This window comes from Stegostoma tigrinum, chromosome 4 (genome assembly GCF_030684315.1).
Source record: "Stegostoma tigrinum isolate sSteTig4 chromosome 4, sSteTig4.hap1, whole genome shotgun sequence".
Lineage (NCBI taxonomy): Eukaryota > Metazoa > Chordata > Chondrichthyes > Orectolobiformes > Stegostomatidae > Stegostoma > Stegostoma tigrinum.
In genome coordinates, this window is record NC_081357.1 from 125,758,119 (window position 1) to 125,775,165 (window position 17,047).

Below are 17,047 nucleotides of genomic sequence, written 5' to 3' on the forward strand. Positions count from 1 at the left end.
CTGAGTGATTTGATAAATGGTGCAATTTGTGGCAGAGCTGGTAAATCCAGCAAGGCGTAGTTTGACATTGGGAGTGTGATAACCCTGACAAAGCCCATGGGGAATCACTAATTAAGCTCACTGAATACCTGTGTACAAGCTTCTTTTGTAACAACTGAGCTGGAACTCATCATCTGAACCCTTTATAAAGTAGATCCAAGGATGGATCTACAGAGTTTTTTTTATTCCCTTCAAAAATATATTTTATAGTCACAAACACAGTTTGGTTCTGTGTGGTAGTCTAGCAAGGAAACAATCAAATATTAGATTTTGCCTCTATCCGACTAGCAAACCCAAGGCATATCTTACTTGTCCAGGGTTATATTTGAGACACCGGGAGGGTCCGATGACTCAATTGACCCCAAATGGTGTTTCTCCATTGTCTGACCTGGGACTAGCCTATATAGACCACGATTGTGGCTCTATTTTGCTATTAGTAGAAAGTAAGATGTTCCTTTCCAGTCAAGTTTCCTGAGTCATTACAGGGAGCAATGCGTCGCATCCTTTATGTATCTGCTGAGTTTCTCACTAGATAACTGCAAATTGAAAATAAGTTGGATTAAATAAACAAAATGACGGCACAATGGCTCAGCAGTTAGTACTGCTGCCTCACAGTGCCAGGGACCCTGGTTCAATCCCACCCTTGGTTGACTATGTGTGTGTGGAGTTTGTACTTTCTCCCTGTGTCTGTGTGGGTTTCCTCCTAGTGCTACGGTTTCCTCTCACAGTCCAAAGATGTGCAGGCTGAGTGGATTAGCTATGCTAAATTTCATGTAGTTCAGGGATGTGGAGATTAGGTGGGTTAAGGGGTGATGGGTCGATGTGGACTTGTTGGGCCGAAGGGCCTGTTTCCACACTGTGGGCAATCTATGAATTCTATGAAATAAACACCAACACACCTCATTAATATTCAGCTTCTGATGCTTAAAAAACAGTCAAAACTGGATATCTAAACATCTTGGCATGGAAGTCAGAGTGTGTACCGACTGCAACTCACTGCTTGCTACAAAAGATCTCCGTGCCATCATCTCAGGGCACACTCTGAAGGCACTGTCGCCAGGCATTCTATGACTATTGACATCTGATATATACCAGCCTCCATGCGCCCTCATGGCACATCTCCAATCCACTAACGAGATGCTTCTGAACAACAATGCTGTACTTTGGGCTGTCTTAGTAACATTCATTATAACACTGCAGCAAGGACACAGTGCTCTCAGGGAGAAAGACCCAGCTCAGACTGGAGCAGGCTGCATCTCCAGGCTCTTTACTTGCTGTCATAGTATTTACTCACTAAGCTAAGCCGATGGGCTTCAGATCGGTATGAATGGGCTTCAGATCGGTATGACAGGTCGGCACAACATCGAGGGCCAAAGGGCCTGTACTGTGCTGTAATGTTCTATGTAACCTGGATGCTCTCTGTATCCCCACATTGCTTTGCCTTGCCCTTGTACTTTGCTCCCTCGACCAAAGCCACCAGGCTCATAGTGTTGCTGCCTTGTGACAAATCTGGAATGCTGACACAAAGGCGGGAGCCTTGTCAGACCTGTCCTTAGTCAGGACAAGGGTGATAGCATTCACTGAGAAGATCCTGAGCCAATGAGTAAAGGGCAGCCCCTGTTATCAGTTCAGGGGCTCACAGACTGTCAATCAGCATCTTGGCTTGGTCAGAATGCTGTGTAATCTTGATTCTTTCAGCCCTGTAGTTGTCTGTTTTCCTCCTGGACTGAGAGAAGAGTAGGTATGGAAGTAGGTGGAACTGGTGTTTCTGGCAGGTATTGTGCAAGTGAGGATGCAGAGCTGAGGGCAATTCAGGGTTAATGGGATGGGGTTGGGTGACACTGAGTGAGTGAAGATGTTGCAGGTAACGGTGAAAGAGGTGAAGCATGAGTCATGGTGAGTGCAGAAGCAGAGATAGAGTGAGTGTGAGATGGGGAGAGAAGATGGTGGCACTTACCCTGGCAGGGTTGAGAAGGTCACTGACCTTTATCCTACAGTGTTGTGGTCTTCCTCAAGCTGGCTGAGACTGTACTGACTCAGGTAGCAACTTCAGACCAGCCTGATACGTTCTGATCTCGTCCCCTCCACCGCTGCTCCCGGTGAAGTGGATATCCTGCATCTTCACCACCCTGACCAGCAGGACCTTCTGGTCCCTCCACAAGTTGGTGACAATTTGTCTCACCTGCCATGTCTGGCGCAAATTTCAGGAACTGTGCAGGACAGCCGTATGCTGATAGTGCTGGCCTGGGTGTATAACATGCATTGTAAGTTGGCACACGGGCACAAGGGATGCTGCCTTCCGATACATATCTGCTGAGTGGCAATTTGTTCCAGGAATGACATGTGATAAGATGGGGATAGAATCAGACATGAGAAATGCCATAGGAATAGTGAAGGTAGTTAATGAGATGAGTTTGGTGAGATACAGTGAGAAATCTCACTGTGTACCATGACAAAATCCCTTCAAAAACAACTCAACACAACTCACACTTCGCCAAAAAAGACTCAAGTGTCAGCTGTAAGTACTTACCAATGAACCTTCTCTGGCTGCTACATAACAACTGCGTCCTCCAGTGAAGAAACTACCATTTACAGACCCAAATGTGGAAAGAACAACAGACAATGGCATCAGCCACGCCCAGCTGCCCAGCACTCTGTTTCTGAAAATAGAAAACATTCCAAAGGAAGTCATGAAAGACAGTTTGCAGCCATTCTTCAATACTATCATTCCAATTTTGTATTACTTAGACTGTTAGAAAAGCCTTGCTCCATTCTTAGAACACTCATAAAATTTTGGGAAGTTTTGGTTCTGACTATTCAGCAGAAACTGGGAGATTGACAAGATTTGCTGTTGTTATTTGAGCCTCGGGCACTGGAGTCCAGTTAGATTCAGGTTAAGTTGGGGCCTCATTTATCAGGGCAAACTGAGGGCTTGTTGGATACCTAGGGTTCCGAGGCAATTGTAATATATATGTTTATAATGCACCTTGTAGAAATCACAAGTCATAGGGGTGCAATTTGGACACAACAGAGCAAGCAATAGTCTATTGGCTCCTCCCTTTATGTTCTGCTGGAACATACTTTCAGTATCTCAATGTTGAAATAGGAGAGTAGGAGTGCACCTCCAAATTCAACATTAAGTGAAAACTGACCAATATTCTCCACTTGAATCCAACCCAAATCACCACCAACACCTCCTCCTGTCTTTGATTATTGCTAATATTTCTCTTATTGCCAATGATATTACTTTTCCAGCCAATGTGATCTAAGCCTCAGTCACCAGGTCCTTCCTGAGCCAATCAGACTTTGTTACTATTTACCTAAAGGAGGCAGCTGGCATTTCTTCCAACCAAATTGTGGGAATAATTAAAGACACCTTTAGTTCCTGCCTCAAACTATGGTCCCCTTCCCATTGACTCTTTCTTCTTGGCATCTGTCTGAAGCTGATCGAAACTCATTCAAACAAGGCTTTATATTGACACAGAGAGGACTTAACCAACCCGTCTGTGAGATCAGTGATAATGAGAACTGCAGATGTTGGAGAATCCAACATAATAAAGAGTGGAGCTGGATGAACACAGCAGGCCAAGGAGCATCTCAGGAGCACAACTGTTTTTAGCTTTGCATTATAGCCTCAAATTAGCTGCTACTGAAACCCTCATTTAAGTCTTTGCTACCTCTAGATTTGATTACTGCAATACATTCTTAGCTGTTCTCCCCTGTTCTACAAATTGCAAATTTGAGGTCATCCAAAACTCTGCTGCCTGTGTGGTAGCTCATCCCAAATATCAATTATTCATCATTACTGTACTCGCTGACTCATATTGGTTTTCAGTCGTGAAGTTGTGACTTTAAAATTCACATCAATGTGCACTGTACCCATCTCTCTCAGCTTTTCGCACACTCCTTAAAATCTACCAATTTAATTCAGCTTTTACTCACTTGCTCCAAACTCTCCATTTCAAATTTTGGTCATTGAGCACTTTGAGGCATTTTGTTACACGAACGATGTTATATAAATGTAAGTTCTTGTTGTCAAAAAATCATCACAATCTTAGTTTTTATTTCACCAGTGAGCTTCCTGTTAATGTCCATAACTCATCAGTTCAATGGCAATGTAGTGTAAGGCTTAATTGAGTCATACGTCTTAGAAACAGTCCCTTCGGTCCAACTCGTCCATGCCGACCAGACATCCCAACCTGATCTCGTCTCATTTGCCAGCATTTGGCCCATATCTCTCGAAACCCTTCCTATTCATACACCCATCCAGGTGCTTTTAAATGTTGTATTCGTACCAGTGTCCACCACTTCCTCTGGTAGCTCATTCCGTACAAGCACCACTCTCTGTCTGAAAAAGTTACTTCTCAGATCCTTCAATATTGAATGTTTTGATCATTATCTCCACACCTTTATTATATTTGTAACTGCTTGCAATGCTAATTAATGGATTTTTCCCATTTAGAGCACTGACCTTGTGTTAATTTTTCTTTCAAAAAAATTTCTGTGGAGTTGAATTTGAGTCAGTGAGATTTAGAGCCTGAAATTGTTGCCATAGCCTCAATTTCTGAAAGCCATTGAATGACAAGTATTCGATGCCTGTTATACCTCCAGAGAAAGTATCTGGCGACTATGGGACTGATTCGATGTTGGATGATGCACCAATAACATTCCTAAGATAAGTCCCAGGAAGAGGTGGGACCAGTTAGTGGAGAATGTGGTGCGTACCAGTGAATACTGCAAACCTGTTCCTCATGTCAAGAGTCAGCAGCAAGGGGTCATCAATCTAAAATTCAGCCCAGATTCTGGTGAGAGAGACTAGGGGAAATTTATTTATGCAGAAGTTCATGAAAGTTTTGAGTGCATTGCAATAGGCAGTAATTGAGGCAGTGATATGATCTTCTAAGGGAATAAATGCCTGAGCGTTTGAGGCAGAAGGATACACAGGGCTATTCCTGGTGGTGGAGAAGGAGCTGGGGCAGGGGGAAGCAACAGAGGTTATGGGATTAGTTTTAGATTACTTCAGCAAAGATCTGGTACAGCCACATTGAACTTAATAGCATCATTCTTGACTGCAAATGTCTTTGAACCTATGGGATATTTTGAAAGAAGTTAATCACAAGGCATAATTCATTTGTCAATGGCATTCTTTGAATAAACGTATAAATAAAATCACAGCTTATGTTAGCTGAAGTAACTTACCCCCATGTTACGGCCACAGCACCAGATGCCATCATCTCAGCTGGATTCATGGCTGCCAGATAGCTGATATTTACCATTAAATACAGCAGGGTCACCAATGGAAGTGAAATCAATATAGCCCGAGGCAGGTTCACCTGAAACAGCAAGTAAGGTTAGTTGTTAGCAAGGCTTTTGGAATTGTAATTATCTTCAAAATACACACAGTTTCTCATCCTCTGATGTATATGGATGGAAAATGAGTGGATTTCTTCTTGATGCTTTAATATAGCAAAAATCATGAAAACTTAGCTCCAGGCGGGAACACAACTGGAGCAATATTTTTTCCTCATTTCAATCATCCAGGTTCAAACATGAAAAATAGACAGAGGTTGCTGTAGATGTACGGCAAGTGAAGTAGCAGTTCATATTTCCACCATTGCCTTTTTCATTTTTGAAGAATGCAAAGATAACCCCAGGCATTCCTTTCCCTAATATCTTTCTTCTTAAAACCATTTCCACTGCCTACCATATTTACTTGGATATCATGTGATACAAACTCAAACTTCCTGCTCTCATGGTGGAAACCATCCATTTCGAAGTATTTCCTACTTCCGTCTTCACTCTGCCTACAAAACCAAATCTTCTCCACCCTTCCATCTGTCCTAGCTCAGGAACACACTTCTTTTTAGTTTCTTTGTCATCACCAAATGAGTTAATTTTTCTCCAAGACTCTGATCTTCTCCTCTATTTCATTCTCACTAAGCTACCAACCACCCAAGTTTTCTCTGAACCTAATTCTCACTGATGTAGGGAATGGTCCCACTCCTCACACATTGTCCCCCTTGCAAAAAGTCAATATTATCTAACAGAAAAGAAGCACAATCAACACCTCTGTGTTCACATGTGCTTCATTTTCTACTCCCTTTCGCTTCCAAAGGGTGTTGTCATTTCATAAAGCAAGGACCATCTCTGCCATTTGTGTTCCTGTCTTTTCATTGTTTGACCGTTAGAAGAGGTCTTCAGTCAGTTGAAATAGCAGGAGATTTCTCTCCTGGTGGATCTTGATACAGAAGTCTACGCGAGAAGGTAAATCCAATTTGAAATGGAGCTTTGGAGGTCTCAGAATTGTTACATGCAGAAAAGGCCATTCCGCCCATTGTCTCTGCACTGGCTTTCTGCCAATGTCCTGCATTTTCCTAGCAATCTGCACATTATTTCTCTTTAAGTAATCATCTAAAGTCCTCTTGAACATCTTGATTGAACCTGCCTTCACCACATTTATGGGCAGAGAATTCTAGGCCCTAAATACTTGCAATGTGAAAGAATTTTTTCTTACCACATATTTGTCTCTTTCACAAAAGACTTAAACTTAGCGCTCTGTTTCTGATCCTTTTGTGAATGCATACATTTTCTCCCAAAAAGCTCTATCAAATCTTCTCTTATCCCTAAATAAAAATTGAAAGAACCACAGATTCTGTAAATCAGAAACAAAAACAAAGCTGCTGGAAAAGCTCAGCAGGTCTGGCAGCAGAAAGGTCACCGTACCCGAAACGTTAACTCTGTTTTTTCACTTCACAGGTGCTGCCAGACTGGCTGAGCTTTTTCAGCTGCTTTGTTTTTGTTCTCTTATCCCTACCCACTCAGAGAAATTCAGTCCTAATTTTTCAATCTTTTCTCATCACTGTAGTGTGTCAACTCTGGAACTGTGCCAGATAATCTTCTGCTGTTTCTCGGCTATCTTTCCACGAAAAGATCAGCCATAATGTTATTGAATGGCAGAGGATGTTTGAAGGGCCAAATGGCCTAATCCTGCTCCTATTTATTATGTTATTATGGTCTTATTCCTATTTTTCCTAAAGTCTGGCAAACAGAACTAATGTAAAACAAAGAATGCAATGTGGATTCTTAGAGCCAGCCACACTTTCTTCATATTGTCCCAGAAACCATCACCATTCCTGGGTGGTGCAAACCAGCAATCTGTGTACATTGTTAAACATTTACGAAGCAAGCAGTTTCAAATGGGTGTTATATTTGACTGTTCCAAGATATTAGTTACATTCAATACTGCCTACAAATGAGGATGGGCCTTGATGAAAAGTTCTTAGGAGATCACTCAGAACAATTCAAGAGATCTGAATAGACAATATTTTGGTATTTGCATGAAGGTAGAGGAGGCAATTGCTGTCTTTGGACTGCTAATCTGTCATGTGTTTAGGAGTGACAGGAGACACAGCAGAAAGGACACAGAAGTCCAGCAAGGCAGGAGGTACAGTTAGTGTTCGGGCTTATGCTCAGGAAAGAACTGAGGGGTGGGCGTGAGGGATTTGGAAGAAATTCTCTTCCGGTCATTGTTTAGTGTTGCTGATAACAAGGGTGAAGGGCTTCCAGATCAGTGTATGCTTTATGCAGTGAAGCAAGATTCAAACGCAGATATATAGGGGTAGTACCAACATGACTAAGCTGCCTGTGGGCAATCTGAAATTGTGTCTGCAAATAGGTGCTGGAATACAGCTCCAAGAATCCAGAGGAGCACCATTCCAGGAAGAGAGTGAAGGAGGCCATGGAGGTAGTTTGTGACAGAACCTTATTTTTTGATAAGTTACAAAACTAGATCATTAAAAAAGAAATTGAAATAACTTTAAAAGATCAATGAGATCTAATGACCCACAGTGTTACTAGTATCTGAAGGTTTGCTGAAGAATCTGTCTTTCAGTTGATGTATTCTATGGAGAGTTTGGTCCCAGCTTTTCGGTTGTCTTTAATTACTTCAGGTTAATTATGGATGTTACAATACAAGTTATAGAAATAATGTAGTCTAACTTTTACAGCAGGGTTTGTGGTTGATGATTCAAGGCATTTTCCACTTAGTGAGTACCTGGGATCTCACACTGTGTACTTTAATAAAAAGTTACTAGTTCCTAACCAGATGGTAACAAATTTGCAATGGGGTCTGGAATCTTACTGGGGCAATGAATGGTTGTAATCTAAGAAGTGACCTGCATTCAGGAACCTCCTCACTATTTGCATTAGAGAAGATGTCTTTTTCCAGTAAGAGCAGAGAATTGACTTCGGGTGGGGTACAGAACATACATAGAGCCAAACAGCACCAAATGATCTTCATCATATTAAATGCTGAATGTTGCTGAATTGAACCAAAAGAATTTCAGATAATGTTAATTTGACTTGCCTTTCAGTAATTTAAAGGCAGACACATGCATTAAGTATGCAGATCTGGTCCAGATTAGAAGGAATCTTTATCATTTTATTCCTAGATCCCAATAATCACATGCAGAAACAGTAGAAAAGTATATATGTGCCTCATTTGCTGCCTGGCTGACTCAAGGCTCCAATATCATGAGAAAGGCAGGTTGCATGCAGGTTGGAGTTGCAGTAAAAAGGTGTGGTGATATAAATATGATTTTCTGTTTTGGGTGAGGGGCCCCCTGATGTACAGATTATATGAGGCTCCTGCCCCCGCACCGTACCAGACGCTGTAAGCCAACATTGACTTTTGCCAGAATTGTCCAATCATTGTCCAGAGAGGGCACCAGCTGTCCAATGGCAGGAGGGCTTTTAAAGCCGGAGGAGAAACAGAGGCCCTCAGCACGGAGGGTGCAGCAGTATAACAGTACAGGTAAGGGAGAGAGGGGGGAAAGCCTCAACATTGAGGCTCCCTCCCAGCATTTTAAACACATTCGAAATTTAAAATGGGCACTGCTGTCAAACCACCATGCAGAGAGGCAGCTGTTCTACAATGATCCTGAGGTTGGTATGCAGTTACAGGATGGGCTCAAATGTTAGTGACCCTCTAAAGACCACCAGGCACTCATTGTGCCCTCAACACAATGAGGTCACAGAAAAATATTTCCATTGTTCTATATATGTAGATATTACATATAATGTAATATGTTCTATATATGTGTATGTATGTATGTATGTATTGTAACGCAAATTACCATTTCCAAATTTGCCAGTTACAAATGTTGGAGGTATGGGTAACAGTGAAGATGATACTGAATGACAACAAGACACAGTCCAAGTAGAATAGGAGATCAGTGGCAGGTGCAATTTAACACAGAGAAGTGCAAGGTGATGTAGTTTAACAAAAGGGATACAGAGCAGCAACAGAGATTTAATGACACAATTCTATAGAGTGAGTGGGAACAGAAGGGTTTTGGAGGTGCTTGTGTATCGATCTTTGAAGGTGGCAAATATACTGAGAGTGCAGTTGGCAAAACGTCTCACTTCTTGGACTTCATAAACAGAGACGCCAGTAATTCTCATCCCCAGCAAACAATTCATCAATCATCCACTTCTCGAGTTGGTTGATAATCCACTGAGAAATCCACAACATGCGTCCACAGCTTCACTTGGTGAGCCATTGGGATATAAATATAGTCGTCACAATGGTTTTGACAGCAGTGAGCAAGACCTGACCACACACGGAAAGGGGCAGTCTTCATGAAAGAGGCTATAGATATGTCACTCTCAGCTGATGGAGACACTGGTCTTTAGACAGGTCAGTGAAAGCGAACCTGTGTCATACAAGTAGAGCCTCTGAATCGTCTCTCTGCTCTTACGCCCCCACCCCACCTTGCACATCTGCTGATCCCAGCACAGCACATCACAGCTGCTGGGCATGGAGACTGGCTGCCTTGTCTGATATCCTGTTGACAGTTTCTGGAGCAGTTCGCCCCTTGCTGGTGTTAATTTGAAAGCCACCAAACTTCTCAGAAGCCCCAAAGCTAACAAGAACACTCTGCAAAATGTTTGTCAGAGGGAATTGGCTGCCTCTCAGTATATTTGGAATTGGCAAAGCAGCTGCAAACACCAAAGTTTTGGATAGCAAAAAGCTTTTCCCCCCGAGAGTGGGGGACTCAATTACTAGGGGTCATGAGTTCAAAGTGAGAGGAGGAAAGTTTAAGGGAGATACGCGAGGAAAGTTCTTTTCACAGAGGGTGGTGGGTGCCTGGAACGTTTTGCCAGCAGAGGTGGCAGACGCAGACATGTTAGCGTCTTTTAAGATATTTTTGGACAGGTACATGGATGGGCAGGGAGCAAATGGACACAGACCGTTAGAAAATAGATGGCAGGTTAGAGAGAGGATCTTGATCGGCGCAGGCTTGGAGGGCCGAAGGGCCTGCTCCTGTGCTGTAGGTTTCTTTGTTTCTTTGTTATTTTTGTTTTACTGAGCTAAGACAATTTGAACTTTAAACATCACAATATGACTCATTTCATTTTCACAGGCAAGTTCCCTGAGCCCTGGAAAATCGATACAGATACATTAAATTTGAAATGCTTTTAAATCAATTGAAAATGCAATCACTGCAGTGTTCTTAGGATCTCAAAGTTTGTATCAAATATTAATCCGCCAATCTCAATGAACACAGATACTTATGTTATATTCCAGAAGAGGGCGCATTAGAGCCAGCTGATACATCAATTTTCACTTTCAACCTGGCTCCAAACGTCGCTTTCCTGGGCTTAAAATTCTCCTTGGTATAGGATCATAGAATCACAGAATCTCTACAGTGTGGAAGCAGGCCATTTGGCCCATCAAAGACACACTGATCCTCTGAAGAATTTAGCATTGTCAATCCACCTAACCTGTGCATCTTTGGACTGTAGAAACAAATTGCTTCAGATGCTGGAATCTGTACTGGAAGCAAAAAAAGTGTTAGAGATCGCAGCGGGTCAGTCACCATCCATGGAGAGAGCGCAAGTTAATGATTTGAGTCTAGATGACTCTTCATCAGAGCTGAAGTGGAGGTGCAGCATTTATGCAATTGTAGGGTCGGGGTGATGTTGGAGTGCTGGAGGAAAAAGGACGTGATAGCTCGGATTAAGTGATTGGAATGTGAGAATGTTTGGACTGTGTCTTCCTGAAAAACCTCACATTGGAAAATTGTCAAAACCATGGTGCTTCCTGAGTGCTTTGTGGGCAAACAACTCATTTTAAACAAGCCTTTGACCAAAATACATACTGAAATCACAGATAATTAAATAGTTTTTGTGAATTTAAAATGACCACAGAATCCCCAACCATGACAGACAAAGGTACCAGCTGCAGCTATATATTTCTATTACTGAAGCTACTGAAGCTGCTTATTGTGTTTTAAGTTGTTTTATTGGATAGAAACAATTTGACTACATTCAGCCCCTTGAACCTATTCTGTCAATGAGATCATTTTTAATTTGTTCACTAACTTTCTCTTTGTTACTGTGGTAGAATCAGGCCCAACCTGGTCACCATGGAGTTCACTCAACTCTTCCTTTTGTTGTGCCTTAAACTCCCCGTAGTGACCCACAGCCTCACTACTATCGATCTTACCAGTCTTACTTCTCAGCTTTCTTTCTCCTTCTAAAAGAAATCTCGGAACAACGCCAACTGACTCATGTTCCACCTCAGGGACTGAGTTTTCAATTTATTTACCAGCTTTACCCAGTCATGAAAGTGAAGGCCCGATGCACTTCCAACTCAAAACACAAAGATTGCGCTCAATCACAAATAGCTGTGGTTTAATGAGTATTCATCTCATCCAAAACAATTAAAATGTCAACGCCATCCTGCCTCCGTGCCCACCTCCAGAATAATTTAACATGTCCATCCTAATATCAGGGAATCAACATGACATTTCTTCTGGCTTTTAACACTCTCCCAGACTGTTTTTCCCTCTCCAATGATCTGCATTAGTTTTCACCCACATCCCTTAGAGGGGATGTGGAAAATAGGTGGAAGAGCAAATAACTAGGAGGGTTGTTCCTGTGGAGAGATTCAGCCCTTCCTCCCATTTCTGCAACTGAGTTCAGCAGGCCAGGCAGCATCAGAGGAGCTTGAGTTGCCACAGGCCTGATTATTTACCTTCCCAAAAGGAAAGAAAAGTGAGTCTTTCCTGACCAAGAAAATCCAGATGACCTCTGTGCCATTTTTTTGAGGGGGGTGAAGGTTGGTCATAGCTGACTCCAACATTTAGTCCACAGAATCCCAGCCATAGTCCTGTAGCCTCTATTCACTAGCAAGATGGCAGCAGAGCAGCATGCTTCAGCCATGACTTGTCAACTCCCTCAATCTCTTTCTTGTTTATTTCTCTCTCCTTTCGCCTCTTGGCGTTTCCTTTCTTCATTCTTATAGCCTGCTGTCTCGGCCCGGCGAGGTGGTATCTTGGCCCGGCGAGTCGGTATCGCGGCCCAGTGAGGCGGTATCTCAGCCTGGTGAGGGGATATCTCTGTTTGCGAGTGGATCCTGCCCGGGCATGTCCTGAGGGGAGCTGGAGAAGGATTGGGGAGGTGGCAGCTTGAGTCGGAGCGAGAGCATCATGGCCTGATGCAGGAAGAGAGTCCAGACCCGAAACGTCAGTTTTATCCTGCTCCTCTGATGCTGCCTGGCCTGCTATGTTCATCCAGCTCCACACTGTGTTGTTGCAGACTCCAGCATCTGCAGTTCCCTCTGTCTCTGAGTGAGGGAGGTCTCCCTGGTATTTGCAGCAATAGTGAAAACAGGCAGCTGAGGTCTCCCAGCGAGCAAGATACATTGAGGACTCAAAGACTGTGGAACTTTTAACTTTATTCCTTTATTTTTCTAGTTTAATATTAAGAAGAGCTATTATCTTTATTGCTTTACTTTCTAATTATTCTATGAGAGTAATACTTGATCTTTTAAACTTTGTTTCTTTTCCTACTTTGCACCTAAGAACCTTTGTAATCTTAGACAGTGCTGTGTGCGGCAACATTAGACACTTTTCACTGTATTGTATTTCTGTACTTTGAGTACACATGACAATAAAAATCTAAATCTAAAACGTAAAACTTTCCCAATACTTTCAAAATCCGTTCAATGTTCTTAGCCTTTTTAGTGGAAAGAACCTGTCCAAAGTGGCTTACATGAAATACAGGCACAAAATGATTCCTGCAGCAAATCAATTCAGATTACAAAACACAGTTGCATCAAATTGCTTCCAAGGATTTATACACTGGCTGTACCACACTAACTGCTGAACATAAGCTGGAGGCAGGAGGCGTTGTATTATGCTGCTACTGGTTATTAGTACATGGCGAAGTATTGATTTGTAAATCGTCTAGTTTTAACTGAAATAAAAAAATGTTTTGCACTTACCTCAGGGCGTCTGATTTCTTCAGTCACATAATTTAAATTATTCCATCCATCATAGGACCACATTCCTTGTTGGAATGCAATTCCCATTGAGCCAAATCCTGCCATTGTTCCTTGGAAGGCATTCTGAAAACTGCGCGTGTGTCCTTTGAACAACAACCCTATCCCTCCAATGACAATGATAAGTAGGGACAGTAACTTAGCAAAAGTGAAAATGTTTTGAATGCGGGTTGCCAGTTTTACATTAAGACCATTTATAAGACCGAGAAATAAGATGCTCGCAGCTGCTGTGCATTTAACCACAAACGACGGGGGTAAGCATGCATCGTAAAATGGAGCTGCTATATACTGCGCTAGGCTCAAAGACATCGCTGCAATTCCAGCCGGTCTAGCTATAAACACTGAGGTCCAAGAGAACAGAAAGGCAGGAATAGGACCAAAATTTCTTCGGATATATATGTACTCTCCACCGGATTCTTTTATGGCACTGCCAAGTTCTACATATGCAAGAGCAGCTATTGTGCAGACTAATCCGCAGGCTGCCCACACCACAAGGCTAGCTCCAGGACTCCCAATATACCGTAACACCCACTCTGGGGACATGTAGATGCCTGATCCAATCATTGTCCCAACAATCAAACAAACAGCACTGATTAATCCGACTTCACGTTTTAAATGTAGTTTTTGTGTACTGGCGTCCATATCCAGGCCTGGTTGAAAAGCGCTGCAGTTTATTCCTTTCCTGAATATCGGTGTTGAAATACTTCAGCCCACTCAAAGTTCTAAGTCTGTGTTCAGGTTCAGTACGTTGTAAACATCAACTGCTCTTTTAATAATCAGGTCTCATAAATTTAGATAAATTGCTGGTCTGCAGGATAACATGAAAAGATAAAGTTTTAACCCTGATGTTTATTGTATTAATGTACCAATGAAATAATGAGAAATATGTGAGGTTTTCTCTTGAGTAATAATGTCACATTCAGAAGTTCACAGCTACAATACTGAAGGTCTTCTTATTAATAATTATCCTGCACTCACAGGATAGAGCGCTCTGTGTGCTCTGGAGATAGACGTTTTCAGGCATCAACATGAAAGAACACTTGCTCTACTTATAACTGCGCAGGGCTTCGTGAACTCATTTATGTCCCAGCCCAGGTAAAGTCAGAAGAATTCACTGAAGGATATTTGTGAACCAGTTGGGCTCTTACAGTGGCCTGACAATATCATGTCAATTTTACTAGCTTTATTGGGGTGGCATTGTGGCTCAGTGATTAACACTGCTGCCTTACAACTCCAGGGACCCAGGTTTAATTCCTGCCTCAGGTGACTGACTGTGTGGAGTTGACACATTCTCCCCATGTCTGCTAAGCTATTAATTGCTAAACACACCCTAATATCTTACAAAGAAATTTTCCCATGTCTTCCTGGTGAATATCATCTCGAAATTTATGAGCAAGTGAAACTGAGTAAATATTTTCTGAGGAGATTTCTGGCTGCTTCGGGGCCTATCTGAAGGACACAATAGACCAGCTTTAAAAGATAGTCCTGTTCAGAGGTGTGACAACTCATGCACATTATATTTCAGCATAACAGTTGTGAAAAAAATCTGGAAACTCCATGACAGTGCATAGATTCAAAGGACCTGAGTAAAACTTTGAGGAGATCTCACTACCCCATTCAAGAAATTCTGCCACAATTTGCCAAAGCAAAGAATTTTTCTAACCTAGATATGAAAGGCAGATACTGACAAGTGCAGTTGGATGAAAGCATCAGTGTTCTAAGTTCTGAACAAGATTTAAGAAGTGCAGGAGGTTGTGTGTGGCATTTTTACTGTTTCAGAAGTTTATCAATATAGGCACCATGAGATAGCTATTGATCTTCCAGGAGTGAAAATGTTTGTGGATGATCTGCTGGTCTGTGTGGTGACACAATAGCAGAAGCAAACACCAAGCCAGAATCAAAATTTAGTATCACTGCTAAAGAGAGTTCATCCTCTGAACCTGGGGTAACCAAAAATTAACTGTAACTGAAGTCACATATTTCGGTCAGAAGCTGACCGTAACAAACTGTGCCCTGAATCATTTATATGAGAGATGTAACAGAGATGCAGCAACCTACGGAACTGAAGGTCTTTCAATTACTTTTTCGGTATGTGAGAAAGCAGCCATGAACAAGATGTGCTGTGATGTCAGCAACATGGTCATCCAGCAACATGATATCGGCAAAACAGACTTTGAATCAACCATCATGTTGCAAGGACACCCAGTTGCATTTGCACTCCGATCATTAATTTAAATAGAACAACACTGCATACAAATCAAGAAAAGTGCCTGATTCTTATCTTTGTTTGAGAGTGTTAAACCAACACTTGTTTCGGAGAAAGTGACAGTAGAGTCCAACCTCAAGTCACTTCAGAGCATCTTCTTCAAACCATATCCATTAATTTGTAGAGTTAGCTTTTGAAAGTGGAAAGCCAGCGAGGGAAGCAGACGTATACAGCTGACATGCTGTTGAGAGCTGCTTTCTCTTTTAAAGAAAACTAGAACAGAGTGCATTATCTGCCAGATTCAATGAGAAACATAGGACAACATGCACTGGTGTTGCAGTCATTGAGTCTGACAAATATCTAACTGAAAACAAGCAATTCAGGAAACTCTTCAAATGCTTCAGGAACTAATGGTGAAAGGATAAACTTAAAGCCTCAAGAGAACATAAGAGAATACTAGGTGTGCAGAAATTAATAAGGGCCCAAAATGCGATCTTGTACAAAGGAGCTACAGTAAACCTCCTTGAAGCAATAAAACATTCTGAAGCACATACCCACAAGCCATCAAGAAATTGTATCCAACCTGAGAAAGGCAATGGAAACGCTCCACTGACCAAACAGAAACAATGAAATAAATCTCTTAGTACAGACTTGTAATGGACATCAAACTAAGCATGTTAAAGCTGTTCATGACTCATAATGTCCCAGCGAAACGATGGATGAATCGTTGAGTGGAGCTCTTCATTGTTACTGGTGCCGGTTATCATGTCACAGTAGACTACTATTCACATAAAGTGGTGTTGAAGTAGCTGACATCAATGTATAACCAATGACACTATAGAGTGTCTAAAAGCGAACTTCAGTGACCATGACATTCCTAACATTATAATAAGTGACAAAGGTCCTCAATTCACAAATAATAAATTGACACATTTGCTCTGATCGGTGAGTAGTGGTCAAATGCCTCTCCTCTTTCCCAGTTTTCATTTTACGACAGCAAAAGCAAAACGTGCCCTTGACAATTGCATGAATGCTTAACTGCTTAGATGTACTGACGGTACAAGCTTGAGAGGCTGCTCAGTTAACTTCCAATCCCATTTCTTATGTCCTTACAGCCAGCTTTCATGATCAAATGGGTTTTCAAAATTCACTGATGGAAGATAGATGCCTTGGGAAAGATCTTAAAGGATTTTCTGCAGCAGTTGAACTGTATTTCCTCACAGCAGTCACCACTTCAGAGAAAGAGATGAAATAATGATGGAAGGATGGCCTGAAAACATCAGGGACATATAATTGCTGTGGGACTTTCTTGGACACATGGAAATGGATGGTAGACTGAAGTGGCATCTGTTACAGAGAAAATTAAGTTATTATCCCTATGGAAATGACAAATGAGATGCATCCATGTAAGCTAATTGAGCCCAGTCTGAGGAAAGCAAAAGAAGTGCTCTGCT

The 17,047-nt window shown here is 42.0% G+C and overlaps 1 protein-coding gene across 2 annotated transcripts in view; it reads right to left on the reverse strand.

The window, feature by feature from the left end:
* Window positions 1–14,179, reverse strand: part of zmp:0000001267 (b(0,+)-type amino acid transporter 1) — a 67,708-nt gene extending 53,529 nt beyond the window's left edge. The window contains exons 1-3 of one of the 2 annotated variants that reach the window (XM_048531586.2): window positions 13,331–14,173; window positions 5,239–5,372; window positions 2,570–2,699 (exon numbers count right to left, since the gene is read on the reverse strand). In XM_048531586.2, coding sequence (XP_048387543.1) covers window positions 2,570–2,699; window positions 5,239–5,372; window positions 13,331–14,029 — 963 coding nt within the window. In that variant the 5' untranslated portion in view covers window positions 14,030–14,173. Of the gene's footprint in view, window positions 1–2,569; window positions 2,700–5,238; window positions 5,373–13,330 lie in introns of both variants that reach the window. The other variant, XM_048531587.2, reaches the window with a different exon arrangement.
* Between the last annotated feature and the right edge of the window lie 2,868 nt (window positions 14,180–17,047).